We start from the raw sequence: 15101 nt of genomic DNA on the forward strand, positions 1-15101 counted from the left end.
TGTGACTCCCGTGCAAATCAGTTTGGTACAATTTTGCAGCCCATAAAATTTTTCAACACCCCCCCCCCTTTTTTTTTTTTTTTTTTTGAGGGTTGGCTAAAATCTGAATCTCACAGGAGCACGGTCCACATTCCTGAGCGACTCCTGTGCAATTTGGTGCAGTACGATTTTTAAGCCCATTACATTTTTGCAAAAAACCCCCCCCCCCTTTTTTTTTTTTTTTTTTTTAGGGCTGCTTCCAATTCGAATGCGTGGTCCAGGTTCTTGTGTGACTCCCGTGCAAATCAGTTTGGTACAATTTTGCAGCCCATAAAATTTTTCAACCCTTTTTTTATTTATTTTTTTCATTTTTTTTTGAGGGTCGGCTAAAACCTGAATCTCACAGGAGCACGGTCCACATTCCTGAGTGACTCCTGTGCAATTTGGTGCAGTACGATTTTTCAGCCCATTCAATTTCTGCAAACACCCCCCCCCCCCCCTTTTTTTTTTAATTACATTTTTTTTTTTACATTTTTTTCAGGGCTGGTTCAAATCCGAATCTCACAGGAGCGCGGTCCACGTTCTTGTGACTCCCATACAATTCAGTTAGTACAATTTCGCAGCCCAATAAATTTTTGCAAAAGGGCCCCCCCCCTTTTTTTTCTTTTGAGGGCCAGTTCACACCTGAATCGCACAGGAGAGCGTTCTGCGCTCCTGTGCGATTCTTGCATTCAGTGCCATCACCCCGGAACGCAGAAAAAGTAGCGTTCGCACTGCTTTTCAAAAACGCACTGCGCCAAATCGCATTGGTATTGCGGCGCAATGCGCCCTGGTGCCCGTAAATGCACTGCGTTTGGCATCTGCTTTTGGGGATGTCGTTCGCATTTATACTGGCACCCGCAGCAGATTGCAAAGGCGCGGGGGCCTTGTAAGCGCGGTGCGGGAAGCGTGCATGGAACGCAGGCTTTTCCCACCCCCGCTATGGTGTGAACCGGCCCTAAATCATTTTTATAAAGTTTCATTTTTTTATAACGTGAAAAGCAGCCGTCCTTGGACATGGATCCAGAGCCCTCAGCCCTTTTGCTGCCGATGGCTTATGGCTGACGTCGGAAGCAGACTGGGAACTGGCATGGCGGATGTCGCCGGGTAGAAGTTAAGGGAGACCAGCAAACGTTTTATAATGGTTAACGCCATCTAGCGGACAAAATGTGGTATTTTTATTTTCTGAAATACTTCGATTTCGAAAAAAAATACCACATTTTGCCCACTAGATGGCGATGGAGAATGAAGTCCTAGTATTGGAGAATATTCCTGCAGGCTGGGTGAAGGCTTGTGACATTCGTCCAACGAATGCTTTATAACTAAACCACTCTATGTGCTCCACCACCCTGATAGGCTCATTCACCAGATGACACGGACCTCAATTTATAAGGGTCAGATGCACGTTTCACCATCATCTCCAAATCTCAGACAAAAAAAAAAAAAACATTCAAAGAGGAAAACCCAATTGATCCATAAAGGATTGTTTTTCCATCATTCCACCTCCATAGGGTCTCCCAATGTGGGAAAGACAGAAAAATCAAATCCAGCCCAATGGTGTTTGACAGGCAGCGAGGAGGCGATATGTCCTAGTTTAGATAAGTTGTCAAAGGGCGGTAAAACCAAGGCTCAAACACCTGCTTCCCTTGTAAATGAGCTCTCATAATGCTTTATTAACCTCCTCATTTGCGTGTTATAGCCGAAAGACAGCCTACCAGAACACGCCCCGCGCATATACCCCCCCACCCGGGGCACGCTCTTTAGCTGCTTTCTCCTTTGGACACAGATCTCGGTAAAGGGCCAATCACAGCAGCCCTTTATGTGTGATAAGCTGTGTTCAATCACAGCTGTCATAATGTTAACAGATTTACTGGTTATTGGCTTTCCCTTTCCTGAGCGCTGTCACTGTTTGAGGAAAAGCGAGCCGATAACCGGCAATCCTGACAGCGTTTTGTTTACACTGATATTCAGGTCAGGCCCAGCAGTTCCCATCAGTGCCGCCTCCTCAGTGCCGCTTCGTTAGTGCCCATCAGTGCCGCCTCATTAATGCCCATCAGTGCTACCTAATCAGTACCACCTCGTTAGTGCCCATCAGTGCCACCTCATTAGCGCCCATCAGTGCCACCTCGTTAGTGCCCATCAGTGCCACCTCGTTAGTGCCCATAAGTGCTGCCTCATCAGTGCCATTCAGTTCCTCCTCATCATTGCCCATCAGTGTAGCCCCATCAGTGCTGCCTCATTAGTGCCCATCAGTTCCTTCTCATGATTGCTCATCAGTGCAGCCCCATTAGTGCTACCTCATCAGTGCTGCATCCTCAGTGCCGCCTTGTTAGTGCCCATCAGTGCCGCCTCATTAGTGGCCATCAGTGCTGCCTAATCAGTACCGCCTCGTTAGTGCTCATCAGTGCCGCTTCATTAGTGCCCATCAGTGCCGCCTCGTTAGTGCCCATAAGTGCTACCTCATCAGTGCCATTCAGTTCCTCCTCATCATTGCCCATCAGTGCAGCCCCATCAGTGCTGCCTCATTATTGCTCATCAGTGCCGCCTCGTTAGTGCCCATCAGTTCCTTCTCATCATTGCCCATCAGTGCAGCCCCATCCATGCCACCTTATTAGTTCTCATCAGTGCCCATTAGTGCAACCTCATCAGTACCTATCAGTGCTGCCTCATCAGTGCCCATCCATGCCACCCCATCAGTGCAGCTTATCAGTGCTGCCTCATAAGTGCCCATCAGTGCCGCCTCAACAGTGCACATCAGCGAAGAAGAAAAATGATATTTTATAACAGATACAAAGAAAGTTTTTATTTTTTCACAATTTTTGGCCTTTTTTTCATTTGTTTAGGAAAAAACACAAATACCAGCAAAAGAAAGCTCTATCTCAAAAAATGATATAAATGTCATTTAGGGTACAGTGTTGCATGACGGCGCTATTGTCACTCAATGTGTGACAACGCTGAAAGCTGAAAATTGGCCGGTGCAGGAAGAGGGTGAAAGTGTCCGGTATGGAAGTGGTAGAACTGTCCTTACATTAAGTACACTGAGAAATATGAGAAGCTTCATGCAAGCATGGAAAGACTGCACTACAATAAGGTCCCAACGCAATTAGAAAGTTCCAGACGCCATGAGCTGTATTAGCAGTACATCTCAGGCTTGTCCTTACACTCAGGGTAGGTACCATGAAACAGCCTGAGGATGTTACCTGCTAAACTTTTCTCGTTGTATGACTGCATCAGGAGTATAAGCAGGATGCAGCATCCCTAGACTCCTGATGAAGTCCCTAAGAGAGCCCCTGATGAAGTCAGTGTTGTGGTGTGATAATATTATGAGTTTTTCCTTTTGTCGCCTTCCTTTCCAGTTGGTAAGTTCTCCTTTCTTTCCAGGGACGTTATGATGGAGAATCAGCCGCCCCTCACATCACAGGGTAAGAGGAGACTTTATTGTAAAGGAGAGAGCAGTACGGAGGCTCCACCTAGATCCCCCATCATCTGATAAACACATAGAAACAATGTATTCAGTCAGTGTGTGTGTTTCCTACAGATGGATCCAGTAATGGATTGGGAACCCACCAGAGAGATGTCCCCGTCCTCTATTCCCAGCTAACAGTGGGGCTCAAACTTTACGGTGGTGCACATGTCACCATCTCTTTAGAACTGCATGCAATTAACTACTTTTAGGGCTGTAAGGCAAAGGTAGTCTCTGGTTTCATTGGATCACTAGCAGTCGAACAAAAACACAGCTGAATCCGCTCACTAGTCCTGGTATACCACAAACCTTGTCCTGGGCGCATGGTGGTCTGCAGTCTTTAGGGTCCTGATCCCTGGTCACTTACCTTTTTGGTGCAGGAACAGACAGATTCGAGCAGCAGGTCTGTACCCCACAGTCTGAAGCACAAGATGCTCACAGGAGACTTTATTGTAAAGGAGAGAGCAGTATGGAGGCTCCACCTAGATCCCCCATCATCTGATAAACACATAGAAACAATGTATTCAGTCAGTGTGTGTGTTTCCTACAGATGGATCCAGTAATGGGAACCCACCAGAGAGATGTCCCCATCCTCTGTATTCCCGGGATTCCACACCGGAGGATCATATCTACACACACCGTGATCAGGTGGGTGGGACCAAGGCATGAAGAACATCTAAAGGGATGTCAGTAATGGCAGTTCCATATCATTTTTTTTATCTAGGAACAGGTTACATGCAGCATGTTCATTCTGAGTTTGTCTGATGTTCAGATACAAAAGTAAAACATTTTTTTATGAGGTTTGTCGCAAGACTATAAGACATGTAATTGGTCCCAATTGATTCATACAGGGTGGAGACCAGAGTGGTGTTAATCCAATTAAAGAAGAGATAAAAGAAGAAGATAATGAGAATGAGGAAGAAGTAATTCGAGTGACAGTGAAAGAAGAGGAGATTCCAATAGAGATTGACACAGGTGAGTAAAAAGTGCTCCAACAGTGCAGAGTATTTCGGGAGAGGAGAGTTATAGTGGTATATTGATATCATGATTTGGGGCTAATGGGGCAAAAAAAGGAGGGGGGACAAGTAAGTGCTCCCCACCCCTCCTGAACCATACTAGGCCACATGCCCTCAATATGGGGGGGGGGTGCTTTGTGGCAGGAGGCACTCTGCTCCCCCAAAGGCACCTTCTCCACAACCCTGGACAGTGCATGTGGGGGTCTGCTGGCAGGGGGCTTATCGGAATCTGGAAGCCCTCTTTAACAAGGCGGCCCCAGATCCCAGCCCCCTTCATGTAAACAAGTAGGAGTACATAGTACCCCTACTCATTCACCCAAAAAAAAGTGTAGTGTAAAAAAAAAAAACACAGGAGGCAGTTTTTGACAAGTCCTCAAGTATACTCATTCACATGGGGGGGGGGGGGGGGCGGGAGCTGGGGGCCCCTTTATTAAAGGGGGCTCCCAGATTCTGATAAGACCCCCACAACCACTGGCCAGGGTTTCTGGGAAGAGGCCTTTGTCCTAATTAACATAGGGACAAGGTGCTTTGGGGGGGATGAGGGCAAAGCCCCCTGCCCCAAAGCACCCCCCCTGCCATGTTGAGGGCATGTGGCCTGATATGATATACGCTTGCTCGCCTCCCCCCCCCCTTTCCTGGCCTGCCAGGCTGAATGCTTGGATAAGGGCCTGATATTGATTTTTTGGGGGGGAGACCCCCACGCCGTTTCTTTTAAAAATGTTGGCGTGGTGGTTCCCCTCAAAATCCACACCAGACCTGATTTTCCTTCTGATTGTTTAATGTCAGCAATTATTTTCTTTACATTAAGCTGACAGCTGATAACTCATCGGTTGTTAAGGATGCGGCAGCCGCCTGCTTCTTAACAACCGTGACAGTTACTGGTTGTTAAGGAAACCAGCAGCTGCCCGCTCCTTAGCAACCAGTACACATTCCTTAAATACCGCATGCCTTGGCCACTACTTAATTACCGCATGCATTTAATTATTTATTTCCTTCTGTGAACTGATTTTATCGCCTGTTCATGCGGTATTTACCGAGTGTTTGTAAAAACTGTAAAAAAATAAATAAAACTAAAACTGTATTGCGAGTTGACATTTTTAGGATCGCATGCGTTATTTGGGGAAAATTTGTCTGGACACCCCAATATTGCATGCTATCTGCTTTTGTGAATAGAGCCCAATATCTTTGATTGTCTCTTCCAGCTGAGGAACTCTCTACTGGGACGTTCTCAGAGGGCTGCGATGTCACTAAAAGCGACCCAACAGATGAAGTCCCTGTTACCGACACACACCCAGCTGCCTCTCCTTTCCCCTCCAATGCTGAGGAAGGCTCCCTGGACAGCCTCTCCGATGAACCGCAAACCGCAGACAAGGACAGCGGTAAGAAATGCCTCTGCTCCGTGTGCGGGAAACGTTTCAAGAGGAAGTTCGAGCTCGTCAACCACCTCAGGATCCACAGCGGCGAGAAGCCCTACGAGTGCCTGGACTGCGGGAGGCGTTTCACGCTAAAGTCTCACCTTGTCAAGCACAAGAAGGTGCATGCGGTCGACCGTCCCTTCCCGTGCCCCGAATGCGGCAAGGGTTTCACAAGGGAGATGGACCTCCTCAAACACCAGAAGATCCACACGGACGAGCGGCCCTTCCCCTGCCCAGAGTGCGGGAAGCGGTTCCTGTACAAGGAGCAGCTCACCCGCCATCTTCGAGTCCACACCGGAGAAAAGCCCTTTCCGTGTTCTGTGTGCGGGAAGCGCTTTTCGAACACCACCAACCTCAGTGCCCACCAGGTGGTCCACACTGGGGAGAAGCCGTTCCAGTGCTCGGAGTGCGGGAAACATTTCACGCATCAGTCCAATCTCATCAAGCACCGGGTGAGCCACACCGGCCAGCAGCCGTACCCGTGTTCCGAGTGCGGGAGGAGTTTCTCTCGGAAAATATGGCTGGCCAACCATCTGCGGACTCATACGGGCGAGCAGCCGTTCTGCTGCCCGGAGTGCGGCCAACGCTTCGCCCAGAAGGCCTGGCTCATCATCCACCAGAGGACGCACACCGGTGAGCAGCCGCACGTGTGCTCCGAGTGCGGGAAGAGCTTCTCCCGCCGGTCCGGCCTTCTGTATCACAAAGTGGTCCACACTGGAGAGCAGCCCTTCGCCTGCTCCGAGTGTGGAAAAGCCTTTGCACGCAAAGCGCACCTCGTCAGCCACCAGCGGCTCCATACCGGAGAAAAACCGTTCTCCTGCCCCGTGTGTGGGAAGCTCTTCTCCCAGAATTCGAATCTCTATTATCACCTGAGAGGTCACCATAAGTGACGCCGCAGGAGGGAGACTGCAACACCTGGAAATAAATACTGTTTTCTGGTTTTATCTACAACATCAGATCCAAATAAAGTGAGTTTGTCATTCCGATTCCTTCCCTCACTTTATCATGTTTTATGTTAATAGAAAACAGGTGGTTGTCTATATCTATTTATAAGAACACATGGCAGATACCATACTTTATAAGCAATAGGGTTTAGAGGAACGAGCTTCCATGAGAAATTTTACTTATTTTCCCTCATTGAAGCCCATACTGTGGATCCGTGGTTCCTAATGAAGTGGGCATCAAATGTGACACCTGACATAAAAAAAAGGGCCACACATTATGTTCAGTACATGGAATGCTACAGAAAATGGTCCGTGGACCTACTACAAGAGATATGGCTCAGATGTGGTTGGAGGCCGGAGACATGCTGTAGGGCACACAGGTGTGATAGGAGACTGGAGACATGCTGTAGGGCACACAGGTGTGGTTGGAGACATGCTGTAGGGCACACAGGTGTGGTTGGAGACTGGAGACATGCTGTAGGGCACACAGGTGTGGTTGGAGACTGGAGACATGCTGTAGGGCACACAGGTGTGGTTGGAGACATGCTGTAGGGCACACAGGTGTGGTTGGAGACTGGAGACATGCTGTAGGACACACAGGTGTGGTTGGAGACTGGAGACATGCTGTAGGACACACAGGTGTAGTTGGAGGCTAGAGACATGCTGTAGGACACACAGGGGTGGATAGAGGCCAAAGACATGCTGTAGGAAACATGGGGGGGTTGGAGACTGTAGACATGCTGTGGGACACACAGCAGTGGTTGGAGACCAGAGAAATGCTGTAGGACACACAGCTGTGGTGTGGTTGAAGACCGGAGACATGCTGTAGGACACACAGCTGTGGTGTGGTTGAAGACCGGAGACATGCTGTAGGACACACAGCTGTGGTGTGGTTGAAGACCGGAGACATGCTGTAGGACACACAGGGGTGGTTGGAGACCAAAGACATGCTGTAGGAAACACAGGGAATGGTTGGAGACTGGATACATGCCTGTAGAACACACAGGGGGTTGGAAACTGGAGACATGCTGTAGGACACACAGCGGCTGCGGTGGTTGGAGACCAGAGATATGCTGTAGGATAAACAGATGTGGTTGGAGAGTGGAGTAATGCTGTAGGAAACAAGCTTGGTTGGAGAACAGGGACATGCTGTAGGACACACAGGCTGGAGACATGCTGTAAGGCCGAATGGGAGTAGTTGAAGACCAGAGACATACTGTAGGACACAAAGGTGTGGTTGGAGAAGCTGAGATGCTGTACTACACAGGGGTGGTTGGAGACTGGGCTGGGGACATGCTGTAGGACACAGGGGTGTGGTTGGTGCCCAGAGACATGCTGTAGGACACACAAAGGTGGTTGGAGACTGAAGAAACTCTGTAGGACACACAGGTGTGGTTGAAGACCGGAGACACGCTGTAGGACACACAGGGGTAGTTGGAGACTGTAGATACGCTGTAGGACACACAAGTGTGGTTGGAGACATGCTGTAGGACACACAGGTGTGGTTGGAGACCGGAAACATGCTGTAGGACACACAAGTGTGGTTGGAGACTGGAGAAATGCTGTAGGACACACAGGTGTGGTTGGAGACCGGAAACATGCTTTGGGACAGTGGAGAAATGCTGTAGGACACAGGGGTGGTTGGAGACTGGAGACATGCTGTAGAACACACAGGTGTGGTTGGAATCTGGAGACACACTGTAGGACACAGGGGTGGTTGGAGACTGGGCTGGGGACATTATGTAGGACACAGGGGTGGTTGGAGACTGGGCTGGGGACATTATGTAGGACACAGGGGTGGTTGGAGACTGGTCTGGGGACATTATGTAGGACACAGGGGTGGTTGGAGACTGGTCTGGGGACATTATGTAGGACACAGGGGTGGTTGGAGACTGGTCTGGGGACATTATGTAGGACACAGGGGTGGTTGGAGACTGGTCTGGGGACATTATGTAGGACACAGGGGTGGTTGGAGACTGGTCTGGGGACATTATGTAGGACACAGGGGTGGTTGGAGACTGGGCTGGGGACATTATGTAGGACACAGGGGTGTAGTTGGGGACTGGAGACATGCTGTAGGACACGCAGAGGTGTTTGGAGACTGGAGAAACTCTGTAGGACACACAGGGGTGGTTGGAGACTGGAGACATGCTGTAAAACATGGGTCTTCAAACTATGGCCCTCCAGTTGTTCAGGGACTACAATTCCCATCATGCCTAGTCATGTTTGTAAATATCAGAGTTCTAAAATGCCTCATGGGATGTGTAGTTTGGCAACAGCTGGAGGGCCGTAGTTTGAGGATCCCTGCTGTAGAACCACATCGGAAGAAGCCAGTTGTGATGAAATGCGAAGTGAGATTCGGACGTCATAGCAGTGTGTCCCCGGAGCCGACGCTCATGCCCAGCGTGCGCCTGATCTCCGCCGGGCACCAGCGATTGCTTGTTACAGACAGAGAATGGGTATGTGTGTGTGTGTGCGTGTGTAAACGCACAAATCCCGGTTCTCTCAGGTGGCAGGTGGTAAGGTGGTAAGTATGAAAACCGATCGGTCTCCTCCCCTAGTCAGTACCCTCCCCCTACAGTTAGAACACACACAGGGAACACATTTAGCCCCTTGTGTTAACCCCTTTCCCCAGTGACATTTATACAGTAATCAGTGGCTATTTTTAGCTGCATAAAAGTCACTGGTCCAAAAATAGTGTCAAAAGTGTCCGATCCGTCCGCCGCAAACTCGCAGTCCCAATTAAAAATTGCAGATCGCTACTAGTAAAAAATAAAAATAAAATAATAATAAAAATGGCAAAAATATATTGCCTATTTTGTAGATGCTATAACTTTTGCGCAAACCGATCAATAAACGTTTATTGTGATTTTTTTTTACCAAAAATATGTAAAAGAATACGTATCGGCCTAAACTGGGGAAGAAATTTGTTTTTTTACATTTTTTGGGGGGGATATTTATTATAGCTAAAAGTACAAAATATTGTGTTTTTTTTTTTTTTTCAAAATTGTCACTCTTTTTTTTGTTTATAGCGCAAAAAATAAAAACCGCAGAGGTGATCAAATACCACCAAAAACAAAGCTCTATTTGTGGGGGAAAAAAAGGACATCAACTTTGTTTGGCTATCACATCGCACGGCTGCGCAATTGTCAGTAAAAGCGACGCAGCGCCGAATAGTAAAAAAATGGGCCGGTCGGGAAGGGGGCAAATCTTCCGGGGGCTGAAGTGGTTAACATATGAACCGTTAATGACTTCTCTTTACTTAGAGGGTCCTCCGTTTTTTTTTTAGTAAACGTACTTTCTGTACCCACAGCTGGCCCCTACAGCTATGTTACTTCTGGTTTATGCGACGACGTAAGCATGATGCTCCGCCCTATGCGTTTCGTCGCAACTGACTTCTTCTGGGGGCTTCTTCCGAGGCGGTCGTGTTTCCAAGAAGTGTCGGTGAGGGATCTCCCGGGGCGGTGAGTGGATAGCCCCTGCGAGCGGACAGTTTTCACACCTGGGTTTATTGTATTACGCTTTCGATTTTCACACATGAATTTATACATTTTATTTATCTTTATTATTTCCTTTATTATTATTTTTTTTTAGCACCACACTTTGTTTACACGCGTTCTAATACTATGAGAGATATCTCGCAGTGTGTTTGCACCGTTTCACCTTATCTTTGTTGGCACACGAGCGAGAGTTTACTTTTTTTTCCTTTTTCCAATTAATCCCAATAACCAGAAAATCTTCCATCCCTGAGAAAACGAAGAATACTCAATATGAAGGACTGGAATGAGAGCCTTGGAAGTGTTCACTACAAGAAGATCCCACCATCCCTGCTGTCCCCATTATGAGGGGTTCTCACCATCCCTGCTGTCCCCATTATGAGGGGTTCTCACCATCCCTGCTGTCCCCATTATGAGGGGTTCCCACCATCCCTGCTGTCCCCATTATGAGGGGTTCCCACCATCCCTGCTGTCCCCATTATGAGGGGTTCCCACCATCCCTGCTGTCCCCATTATGAGGGGTTCCCACCATCCCTGCTGTCCCCATTATGAGGGGTTCCCACCATCCCTGATGTCCTCTTTATGAGGGGTTCCCAACATCCCTGATGTCCTCATTATGAGGGGTTCCCACCATCCCTGTTGTCCCCATTATGAGGGCTTCCCACCATCCCTGCTGTGTTCATTATGAGGGGTTCCCACCATCCTTACTGTCCCCATTGTGAGGGGTTCCCACCATTCCTGATGTCCCCATTATGAGGGGTTCCCACCATTCCTGATGTCCCCATTATGAGGGGTTGCCACCATCCTTGCTGTCCTCATTATGAGGGGTTCCCACCATCCCTGATGTCCCCATTATGAGGGGCTCCCACCATTTCTGATGTCCCCATTATGAGGGGTTCCCACCATCCTTGCTGTCCCCATTATGAGGGGTTCCCACCATCCTTGCTGTCCTCATTATGAGGGGTTCCCACCATCCTTGCTGTCCCCATTACGAGGGGTTCTCACCATCCCTGATGTCCTCTTTATGAGGGGTTCCCAACATCCCTGATGTCCTCATTATAAGGGGTTCCCACCATCCCTGTTGTCCCCATTATGAGGGCTTCCCACCATCCCTGATGTCCTCATTATGAGGGGTTCCCACCATCCTTGCTGTCCTCATTATGAGGGGTTCCCACCATCCTTACTGTCCCCATTATGAGGGGTTCCCACCATCCCTGATGTCCTCTTTATGAGGGGTTCCCACCATCCCTGTTGTCCCCATTATGAGGGCTTCCCACCATCCCTGATGTCCTCATTATGAGGGGTTCCCACCATCCTTGCTGTCCTCATTATGAGGGGTTCCCACCATCCCTGCTGTCCCCATTATGAGGGGTTCCCACCATCCCTGATGTCCTCTTTATGAGGGGTTCCCAACATCCCTGATGTCCTCATTATGAGGGGTTCCCACCATCCCTGTTGTCCCCATTATGAGGGCTTCCCACCATCCCTGCTGTGTTCATTATGAGGGGTTCCCACCATCCTTACTGTCCCCATTGTGAGGGGTTCCCACCATTCCTGATGTCCCCATTATGAGGGGTTCCCACCATTCCTGATGTCCCCATTATGAGGGGTTGCCACCATCCTTGCTGTCCTCATTATGAGGGGTTCCCACCATCCCTGATGTCCCCATTATGAGGGGCTCCCACCATTTCTGATGTCCCCATTATGAGGGGTTCCCACCATCCTTGCTGTCCCCATTATGAGGGGTTCCCACCATCCTTGCTGTCCTCATTATGAGGGGTTCCCACCATCCTTGCTGTCCCCATTACGAGGGGTTCTCACCATCCCTGATGTCCTCTTTATGAGGGGTTCCCAACATCCCTGATGTCCTCATTATAAGGGGTTCCCACCATCCCTGTTGTCCCCATTATGAGGGCTTCCCACCATCCCTGATGTCCTCATTATGAGGGGTTCCCACCATCCTTGCTGTCCTCATTATGAGGGGTTCCCACCATCCTTACTGTCCCCATTATGAGGGGTTCCCACCATTCCTGATGTCCCCATTATGAGGGGTTCCCACCATCCCTGACGTCCCCATTATGAGGGGTTCCCACCATCCCCGATGTCCCCATTATGAGGGGTTCCCACCATCCCGATGTCCCCATTATGAGGGGTTGCCACCATTCCTGATGTCCCCATTATGAGGGGTTCCCACCATCTCTGCTGTCCTCATTATGAGGGGTTCCCACCATCTCTGCTGTCCTCATTATGAGGGGCTCCCACCATCCCTGATGTCCCCATTATGAGGGGTTCCCACCATCCCTGATGTCCTCATTATGAGGGGTTCCCACCATCCCTGCTGTCCTCATTATGAGGGGTTCCCACCATCCTTGCTGTCCCCATTATGAGGGGTTCTCACCATCCCTGATGTCCTCTTTATGAGGGGTTCCCACCATCCCTGCTGTCCTCATTATGAGGGGTTCCCACCATCCTTGCTGTCCCCACTATAAGGGGTTCTCACCATCCCTGATGTCCTCTTTATGAGGGGTTCCCACCATCCCTGATGTCCCCATTATGAGGGGCTCTCACCATCCCTGATGTCCCCATTATGAGGGGCTCCCAACATCCCTGACATCCCCATTATGAGGGGCTCCCACCATCCCTGATGTCCCCATTAAGAGGGGCTCCCACCATCCATGATGTCCCCATTATGAGGGGCTCCCACCATCCTTGACGTCCCCATTATGAGGGGCTCCCACCATCCCTGATGTCCCCATTATGAGGGGTACCCACCATCCCTGACGTCCCCATTATGAGGGGCTCCCACCATCCCTGACGTCCCCATTATGAGGGGTTCCCACCATCCCTGATGTCCCCGTTATGAGGGGCTCCCGCCATCCCTGATGTCCCCATTATGAGGGGTTCCCGCCATCCTTGCTGTCCTCATTATGAGGGGTTCCCACCATCCTTGCTGTCCCCATTATGAGGGGTTCCCACCATCCCTGACGTCCCCATTCTGAGGGGTTCCCACCATCCCTGCTGTCCACATTATGAGGGGTTCCCACCATCCCTGATGTCCCCATTATGAGGGGTTCCCACCATCCCTGCTGTCCCCATTATGAGGGGTTCCCACCATCCTTGCTGTCCTCATTATGAGGGGTTCCCACCATCCTTACTGTCCCCATTATGAGGGGTTCCCACCATTCCTGATGTCCCCATTATGAGGGGTTCCCACCATGCCTGACGTCCCCATTATGAGGGGTTCCCACCATCCCCGATGTCCCCATTATGAGGGGTTCCCACCATCCCTGCTGTCCCCATTATGAGGGGTTCCCACCATCCATGCTGTGTTCATTATGAGGGGTTCTCACCATCCCTAATGTCCTCATTATGAGGGGTTCCCACCATCCTTGCTGTCCTCATTATGAGGGGTTCCCACCATCCTTACTGTCCCCATTATGAGGGGTTCCCACCATCCCTGACGTCCCCATTATGAGGGGCTCCCACCATCCCTGGCGTCCCCATTATGAGGGGTTCCCACCATCCCTGCTGTCCACATTATGAGGGGCTCCCACCATTCCTGATGTCCCCATTATGAGGGGTTCCCACCATCCTTGCTGTCCTCATTATGAGGGGTTCCCACCATCCCTGATGTCCCCATTATGAGGGGTTCCCACCATCCTTACTGTCCCCATTATGAGGGGCTCCCACCATTTCTGATGTCCCCATTATGAGGGGTTCCCACCATCCTTGCTGTCCCCATTATGAGGGGTTCCCACCATCCTTGCTGTCCCCATTATGAGGGGTTCCCACCATCCCTGACGTCCCCATTATGAGGGGCTCCCACCATCCCTGCTGTCCCCATTATGAGGGGTTCCCACCATCCCTGATGTCCTCTTTATGAGGGGTTCCCACCATCCCTGCTGTCCTCATTATGAGGGGTTCCCACCATCCTTGCTGTCCCCACTATGAGGGGTTCTCACCATCCCTGATGTCCTCTTTATGAGGGGTTCTCACCATCCCTGATGTCCTCTTTATGAGGGGCTCCCACTATCCCTGACGTCCCCATTATGAGGGGCTCCCACCATCCCTGATGTCCCCATTACGAGGGGTTCCCACCATCCCTGATGTCCCCGTTATGAGGGGCTCCCGCCATCCCTGATGTCCCCATTATGAGGGGTTCCCGCCATCCTTGCTGTCCTCATTATGAGGGGTTCCCACCATCCTTGCTGTCCCCATTATGAGGGGTTCCCACCATTCCTGACGTCCCCATTATGAGGGGTTCCCACCATCCCTGCTGTCCACATTATGAGGGGTTCCCACCATCCCTGATGTCCCCATTATGAGGGGTTCCCACCATCCCTGCTGTCCCCATTATGAGGGGTTCCCACCATCCATGCTGTGTTCATTATGAGGGGTTCTCACCATCCCTGATGTCCTCATTATGAGGGGTTCCCACCATCCTTGCTGTCCTCATTATGAGGGGTTCCCACCATCCCTGACGTCCCCATTATGAGGGGCTCCCATCATCCCTGGCGTCCCCATTATGAGGGGTTCCCACCATCCCTGCTGTCCACATTATGAGGGGCTCCCACCATCCCTGATGTCCCCATTAAGAGGGGCTCCCATCATCCATGATGTCCCCATTATGAGGGGTTCCCACCGTCCCTGCTGTCCCCATTATGAGGGGTTCCCACCACCTCTGCTGTGTTCATTATGAGGGGTTCTCACCATCCCTGATGTCCCCATTATGAGGGGTTCCCACCATC

At 50.3% G+C, this 15101-nt stretch overlaps 1 protein-coding gene across 1 annotated transcript in view; it reads left to right on the forward strand.

Annotated features, from left to right (window-relative positions):
• Positions 1-6898, forward strand: part of LOC143955508 (uncharacterized) — a 76188-nt gene extending 69290 nt beyond the window's left edge. The window contains exons 11-13 of the mRNA XM_077465542.1: positions 4032-4129; positions 4333-4456; positions 5700-6898. Of these exons, the coding sequence (XP_077321668.1) occupies positions 4032-4129; positions 4333-4456; positions 5700-6802 (1325 nt within the window). The 3' untranslated portion in view covers positions 6803-6898. The remainder of the gene's footprint in view (positions 1-4031; positions 4130-4332; positions 4457-5699) is intronic.
• The last annotated feature ends 8203 nt before the right edge of the window (positions 6899-15101 follow it).

The sequence above is a fragment of the Lithobates pipiens genome, unplaced genomic scaffold (assembly GCF_037356315.1).
Source record: "Lithobates pipiens isolate NorthernLeopardFrog02 unplaced genomic scaffold, aLitPip1_a1.2 Scaffold_35, whole genome shotgun sequence".
In the NCBI taxonomy this organism is placed as follows: domain Eukaryota; kingdom Metazoa; phylum Chordata; class Amphibia; order Anura; family Ranidae; genus Lithobates; species Lithobates pipiens.